The sequence below is a fragment of the Vanessa cardui genome, chromosome 5 (assembly GCF_905220365.1).
Source record: "Vanessa cardui chromosome 5, ilVanCard2.1, whole genome shotgun sequence".
In the NCBI taxonomy this organism is placed as follows: domain Eukaryota; kingdom Metazoa; phylum Arthropoda; class Insecta; order Lepidoptera; family Nymphalidae; genus Vanessa; species Vanessa cardui.
The window spans coordinates 7210586-7219256 of NC_061127.1; the positions used below are offsets into that span (position 1 = coordinate 7210586).

Sequence of the window (8671 nt, forward strand, 5' to 3'; positions counted from 1 at the left end):
ATTATGTAAGTTTAATTAAGAAAATCATTTGATAATGGCCAATCTCATTAAGATAATAATTCTTATTACTTAGTTGAGTATCGAACCGTTCTATTTGCATGACTCAACACATTGATATAGTAAATAAGTATTATAGCTTACTTAGTTCCACAATAATGATTTTTTAAAGACAACATTTTATTTGTCACAATACGCAGTAACATTGTAATGTTTTCAGTCGCACCAAACAGGAGAAGCATTATTACGAAGAATATAATATTTATACCCTTAGTAGTGTCTGCTAAGTTTGAAGAGATCTTTAGATAAAATACACGTGTTAAATTCACCGAGAAATATTGTTTTAAAATAGTACATAATAATAAATTCTGAATACCGAAATATACATGAAACAGAAACATCTTTATATTTTCAAACATTTTACGAGTCTCGTCGCAAAGACCTTTTTCGGCGAAAGACTGAGTGAAACGATTTAATGATTACTTACATAATATAATAAAAAGAATATAAAATATAAAACCTATTTAAGTCAGTACTTCATATAAATGCAAAGCAAAACATAAAACCTTGAGGTTATTATGTATATTCTTTGTTTTAAAGCAGAGTCCTTACTTTTATACGAATGAAAACATTACAAAGCGAGTTTTAGTGATGCCTCACTGTTCCCAGACAAACGGTCTAAATTCGATTCTGTACATACAGAGAATGTTTGTATGCTAATTGATTTTCCTTCTGTCTGTCGCTGCGTATACGCCGACTCCGTATCGTTTCGCCATTCAACAAACAGCTTCGATATTCACTTTACGAATTTTGAACGTTGATACGGAACGTAATTGTAACCAAGCAGTAGATTATAAATACAAACAGAAATCGACACTAAAGAAATAATTTATTTATTTAATATATCAAAAATATATATATTTGCACTTTACTTTTGAAGATATTTTGCTATTGTTTTTTTAAGAAAATGTAACTTAATTAAAAATGAATGACTTTGCCATATACATATAGTACGTTTTGAACAAACAAATAAAATATATTACAGTGTGTAGACGACGTGAATATATATTTTACAATCAAGAATAATGAATTATAATTTAAACAAGCATTACTAGTTGTTGCCCGCGACTTCCCTCGCGTTTTATGGTGTGTGGTTGTCATTTGTTAGGCAAAAAAGCCTGTTAGCCTATGTCCGTGCTTGGAGTTAAAGGTTGCTTCATGGCAAATTTTGTCAAATTCGGTTTGACAGTGAAAGAGAGACGGATAAATAGACGTATAGAGTTAGAACTAGCGCGCACTGGTAACTTTTGTCACGGTGACTGTTTCGTTACTCTTGTCAAGTCCGTGAATATGTAAAGATGCAGACACAAATGTCACGTCGTAATGTGCGCGCACCTCCATACCTATTCATGGACTCGACAAGAGTGACGAAACAGTCACCGTGACAAAAGTTACCAGTGCGCGCTAGTTCTTACTTTCACATTTATAATATTGGTATAGAAGTATAGATTATATAATAATTTTATGTAAGAGGGAGTAAAAACACGTCTTATTCAATACATTGTTTACAATACATTGAATTACAATCGAATTTTATTATGAAAACAATATGAAGGGTGAAATGTGTGTTGTGTAATATCAGGTGTAGTATCGGGAAAATCTGGTAAACATCCGACTAATTAAGATCTTAAAGGTTACGATGATAAAATATCAAGTATCGAGTTACTGCCTGAGGGAACATTTTTAGCTTCACCTTACATTGTATACATTATCGTCTTATATATATCTATTGTATGTATGTATATATCAAAATAACAAAACATCTGATGTTATTGTGTTCTATTTATAAAAAGTTAAGTAAACAGATACATATACATCTAATAATATAAAAGTATAAATTTAAAAACGTTTTGTTTTTCTTTGTATTAAAATAATGAATATACTTTGTTTGGGTTTAACTTTAGTAAAGTCAATAATCGGCACAGGAAAAAAACCAAACTCTAGCAGAAATATTGATAAGCTATTATTATTAATTTAAGTACTTTCAAAAATCAAAATCAAAATAAACTTTATTCAAGTAGGCTTTGACAAGCACTTTTGAATCATCGTTTTACAATTAAGTGAAGCTACTACCGGTTCGGAAAGTAGATTCTACCGAGAAAAACCGGCAAGAAACTCTCTTTCTACTTACTAATTGTTCTTATTAAATTTGAAAAAAGAAAAAAAATACGATGCACTTTTCAATTTGTTTTCGTATTGTGCAATGAATGACGAAATGAAATTATTTCGAAATATGTAGATTTATTTCATACAATTGTGCTGAACGTTTTTAAACTCATTCAATGTGGAACAATATTTTTATAGAAATATTAAAGTATTACTTATTTTTAATACCGTCAGTTGTACTCAGCCGATTTTGCTGCACATTAGCAGATGTTTTTTTTATTAAATGCGGGTTCAATTTTAATAAAATTTTCCTCAAATAATCTGTTTACAGTTTTCCAAGCAAATATATGTACGGCGTAAATATTTCTATTGTTTCATTGTGACATCACCAATTAACGAAGAATTTTTCTATGAATAGTTCAATTTACTCATTACCACTGGTATTTATTAGTTGGCAACTATTAAATTAATACGCGATAGTTATACAACGTCATATAATTAGCGGCAAATAACTAAGACCCTTCATCAACCATCATTTAGATACAAAAGCATTCGTAATTGATAAAAGTGTCATATCATGTAGAAGAGCCCGCAGAGTACAACCTTGTCATATTTAATTTAGTTTTTATTCTATCGCAAACGATGAAGAGGTGCGGCATTTGTGTCAGTTTAATTCTAATAATAACTTATATTTATGTGATTGAAGCAACCAAGAAAGGTATAGAACCAATTTAATTTTCACCAACAAAATGACTATTGAATAAAGGTTTCAAGTTCTCGCCATAGATTTGAAAAGTAAAGAACTCGCAACACATTGGGTACCATTTTTAACCAAGTCCTTTTCGATCTCAGACGTAAATTAATAAAAAACCTAGACTAAGAAAAAAAGCAATAAAAAAACAGTCCTACATAAGCGGAGCTACTTTTGCACCAATTGCGTCTTTCGAAAGTATATTGAATTCTTCCTTAAGTTTTTAAGGAGATATTTTAATCGGAAGTAGCAACGGCTGTAGTTTAATAACAAAAATTTTACAGTGATTTAATATAGTAATTGAAGAAAAATAAACATTTCAGACTTGTGTAAGAAATGTGTAAATATCGAAGATTGTCCAACGATTGCAAGTCTACCGACCGAAAAACAGAAAATATGGCAGAAAAGATTTTCCTGTGAGATTTCTAAAAGAAATCATCGATCAGATTTCGATTTCTGGACCGTCGCAAATGTTGATTATGTGAGTATTTTAATATGAAAATAACGCAACTTTTAGCTTATATGAAAATTAGATCTTATATGTCTTATATTTTATTTTGTGTATATATAAACATATCGCGTCGCTTTGAACGTTAAAATATTTTATTCAATATTTATGATAGAGTTTTAGGCTAATTTCCAAAACTATTTTTATGATTAATTTATTAGAAATAACACCATCATATTGAAGTGTTACAAGTCGACTTTATACTTTTTTATTAAGAAAATGCCTTATATATATACTTAGAAATTTTGTCGCATCCTTACTTTACCTTTCTTAGAACGAAGAAAAATTCACAACTATTATCTTTTCTTAGAAAATTGAAAGTTTGCTTGAGTGAAGATTTTCCAACAATTTGTCTCACTCAGTGTATGAAGACTTATTGTTATTATCTCATTTTGCTATGTGCATCATTCGCATTTGCACAGCTAGCAATGCACATTTCACGTCTCTTATGATAGCTGCTATTAGATATCCTTTTCTAACGAGTTTATACCAATGTTACTCTATCTAAACCTTCACCAAAAATTTACTAAACGAAAATATACCACCGAACAGACGATTTATTCAGGCAATTAAACTCAAAATTTCATAAGAAGTACAAAGTGGTACCCTCGCCCATTTATAAACCATAAAAATTCGTTACAAATTATTTTGATCTAATATCGATAATCCGTACAAGCAATTATTTCAACAATCACACAACATTCACATTACAACAAAATATTTCATGACAATATATGTATATTCATTGACTCGAGATGACCCAGTGGTTAGAATAACGCGTGCATCTTAATCGATGATTGCGGGTTCAAACCGCAGACAGATACCACTGATTATTTTTGGTACTTAATTTGTGTTTATAATTAATTTATCTCGTGCTCGGCGGTGATGAAAAACATCGTGAGGAAACCTGAGGGGAGGCCTTAACCCAGCAGTGGGAAATTTACAGGCTGATATTATTGTTGTTATGTATTCATTAATATTCTTTCCTGTTTTGATATGGACAAGTAAAATGAAATTAAAAAAAATGAAATACGTAAATTATTATTTTCATATTTCTTCGCCTCAAACGAAGACGCATTACTATTCTTAGTAAAGTTTTCTACCCCTATAAGTCTCATATATCCAGTCAAGCGTCCTGGTATAGCTAAACATTGTGAAAAATGTCTCAGAAAACGTTTGAGCCACTTGATCGTAGTTGCAACAATTTCAATTAAAATTACTGTTCACTAGACCTCACTTCCTGTTCAATACGATACTAAACGTACCTATCAAAAGATGTTAACGTAACTCAACAATAATATTTTTGGAAAAAAAAACATCATTGTAATTTTCAAAAGCAAAGAAAATGAGCACTTGTTTTTTTTTTTTATTTACGAATCACATTTAGGCTACAAAAGTCATATGGAACGCGTAAACAATTTTTTTTTAAAACCTAATAAGAACTTTCTTAAAAATGTTACACAGGATCTGGTAAAAAAAAAACTGACAAATCTTTTTGTTTAATTCTCTCATTTGTCGTCATTAGTATGACATCTGAAACAACATACGGCATTGTCTAACTAAAAAAAATCCAAAAAATAAATAGATGAAAAAATATATATAATATATTTTCTGAGGACAACATTTAAGTTCTCAGTTAAGTTATTGATTGATTATTACTCTCTGTAATGCTTTTTATATGTCTTTAAAATTATTTTTTTATCTTCTTAATATCATTATAATTATGGCCATTATCAATTTAAATAATTTTCTATAATGCGCACGACCAAGACACAAAAAGAAAAAGATAAAATCTATTATGACACATCTGCGGTATCGTCTTGGATTAATCACTGGGCTAAGCCGTTTTTTTTCCATTTTCCGTTACTGCGACACAATTTCAAATTTGTGTCTCAATTAAGTCAATGTGATGATGAAAAAGTATCGTACATCTAAACCTATTTTTCTATTTTTCAAATTATTGTATCTTATGTGATGGATGATCGTATTTCGATTAATATAATATGTATGATTAGATTATATCGGTTTTAGAAACATATTATTCAAACTACATTATTTTAAAATGTTTAATTATTAGAAGATATTGTAACAGAAACCTTAAAAATATTACAGATATGCTGCCCAAATTTTGATATACTAGAATTTGAACAAGATACTAAAAATATAAAAAATGGTCCAAGTATTTATAAATATCTGAAAACGAGGCAAAGGAGACAAACTCAACAGGAAAAGATTCAAAATACAAATGGAAATCCCGTAACTGATCAAATGAACCAGGGTAATGATAAGACATCATCAAAGAATCCGGGTCCATATTATCCCAACGAACATCCGGAACTTCCACCACCAGGTCAAATACAAAATACGCAATATTTGCAAGAACCCACTCCAGCACAACAGCAAAATCCTTTTTTGAACAACGACAATGGTAATTTTTTTGGGGTAGGTTATTCAGGCGCTCAATGCACAGAGCAAACGAGCTCGGTACCGGACCCGAGGACAGGATGCTGTGGCCAAGATATGTCGGAGACTTCCAGGATTACGGGTATGTTTTAATTTAAGCGATGGAAATATATTTTCAAGGTATTGTATTTTATATATAGTTACACGTTAAATTAACTTTAATTCCATTGTAAGCGAATATTTTTTTACGTTATTAAAATTTTGGACGTTTCATTTGAGAATTAATTTAACTTTTACTTAACAGATTTACAAAATATACTCAATATATTTGCACCTTCTAATTTAAATTGGGCAAATCAATTTCAAATGTTTCGTAGACGACGATCGGCTGAAAACAAGGAAGAAGACAATGAGTTAGATGATAGAATTGCTGGTAAGTCTGTTTAATTTCGGTTGATACTAATCATCTATGTAAATCGGATCTTATTAGCAATGTTTTTCTTAAACTAGGTGGAAAGGAAACGGAGCTGGATCAGTTCCCATGGACAGTTCTCTTGAAAATTACTTTCAGTTTTGGTGACAAACAGCGGGCTATAAATTGCGGTGGATCTTTGATCAGTTCCAAATATGTTCTCACTGCTGGGCATTGCCTTAATGAAAAAGGAGGTGAAATGATAGAGTAAGTATGAAACACTATTCAAGGCACAAAACAGCCCATACTCCATAGTGTGTTAGTTCATTATTTGATACATAAGTTATTAGCTGAAATCTAAACGAATGCCAACGCGCATTGGATCACCGCGGTGCGATAAGATCCTATCCTCCAATGAATCCACATACAGGACTCACCATTCAAGGTGGAAGTCATTGGGAGGGGCCTATGTTCAGCACTGGACGTCTTACGGCTGACATGATGATGATGATAATAAAACGATGTGAAATGTACGCAATTATTTTTTTAAATTAAAATATAACAGCTATGTTAATAAGTCGTGTAAAGTAATTAGCAGTGGATGGGTTTTGTGCCCATCCGTTCGGTTACGTACTACTAAATTATCCGTTATTTTGCCGCCGAAAAGCAATACACTCCGTATAGTTGTTCATTTCGAAGAGTGTGTGAGCCAGTTTAATTATAGATACAAGGGATAACATATTTGATCCCATGGTTGGCAGCACATTGAATTTGCCAATTTGAATTAGCGGAAGTGACCAAAAGCAGCCCATTACTAATATGACTTCCTGTTAAAAATCTATATTATTATATATAAAGTTGAAGAGTTTTGAAAAATAATTTTATATTAAGTAGCCTATTAATTGAAAAATTCTCAGAAGTGAAGCATAAGCAAATGAACGTTTAAATAATTGGTTTCTAATATGTACTATATTTGTGAAAAGTTTAATAGAAAAATTTAAATATTTTCAGCATTGAATTAACACTTGCTGAGTATGATAAAAGTCAGTTTCCGAGGGACTGTAAACATGGGTTAGGTGAAAGGAATTGCATTGACAATATTTTAATGTACGCTAAAACTGTAATACTACATCCTGAGTACGATGATAATACGCTTCAAAATGACATTGCTCTTATCGAGCTAGATGGAGACGCACCGTACACCCGTGAGTTATAATATTGAATCTATCATTGTTTTATTACTACAAATGATTTCAACTATTCAATCTGTTTTTATTCATTCCAGAATACATAAGACCAATATGCATTCCATCCATCAATGTAGACGATCCTGAGTTTTCCAACTTACCTCTCGCAGTAGCCGGCTGGGGTCGCAATGGTCAATACCTAACCGATATTAAGCAGTCGACGGTTGTTCATTTGGTTCCTCATGACGAATGTGACCAGTCTTATCCTAATTTATCAAACACCCAACTTTGTGCAGCTGGACGGACAGGTGAAGACACTTGCAAAGGTGACTCCGGGGGACCTTTGATGGTGTTGTATAGACAAAATTATTATGTAGTTGGCGTTGTAAGTGGCAAGAGATCAGATAGTCCATGTGGAACGTCAGTGCCGACTCTCTATACAAACGTGTTCAATTACGTTCCGTGGATAAAAAGTGTCATCAGTTAAAGCAATATTTGTATTAATATTTTTGCAAGCATACTTTATAGATTAAGTAATACGTAATAATATATTTTATATGTAGTTTCAGTGGTAGATGATTTAATAGTGCTGATATGATATGAATAGAAAATAAATACATACCTTCTAACAATACAAATTACACTGATTTTTTTGTAATAAAAATGCCTTATTCCTACTATATCATGTTACTAATATTATAAAGAGGTATATGTATATTATAATAATCTTTATTTATTTATATTTCATTTTGACGTTTTTGAAAACTATTTATCCATTTTATATGGAGTTTCATAATATGGTAGCTTATAAATCTGAGATAGATGTAGAATGTGTGGGTATTTGTGAGACAATAACAAATGTTTTTTGTTATTTTATATAATTTTGGAAGTTTTTTTTTTTATTGAAACTACTAGAAGTTAAAATAATTGGCCATTATATACTTTTCTATATTACGTGCCTTTTATTCAATAACCGAAGAAAACCTCCTACGTACCTTCCTACTCATAATGAAATACAGTGCTTGTACAGTCAGAGTAAGTATACCTTAGTTAGTTTTCAAATTAAATCCTTTATCAAGTCTTAAGCTCTTAGTACCTTTTGAATCTAAACATCAAATCATTGCAACGCAATATGTCATTCTCGAATGGTAAAGCAGATTATCGCTCATATTTCGCACACGAAAATAGATCTTCAGGTGACGAACCTATTCTTACCCCGACTGTACATAGATCACTGTTCGATAGAG

The 8671-nt window shown here is 31.2% G+C and overlaps 1 protein-coding gene across 1 annotated transcript; it reads left to right on the top strand.

Moving 5' to 3' along the window:
- The first annotated feature begins 2649 nt into the window (after positions 1–2649).
- Positions 2650–8277, top strand: LOC124529894 (serine protease 7-like). The gene is made up of 7 exons (XM_047103831.1): positions 2650–2881; positions 3238–3395; positions 5535–5967; positions 6130–6258; positions 6336–6504; positions 7249–7442; positions 7523–8277. Exons 1-7 carry the CDS (start codon positions 2806–2808, stop codon positions 7909–7911), a joined length of 1548 nt encoding a protein of 515 aa, XP_046959787.1. The 5' UTR covers positions 2650–2805; the 3' UTR covers positions 7912–8277.
- The last annotated feature ends 394 nt before the right edge of the window (positions 8278–8671 follow it).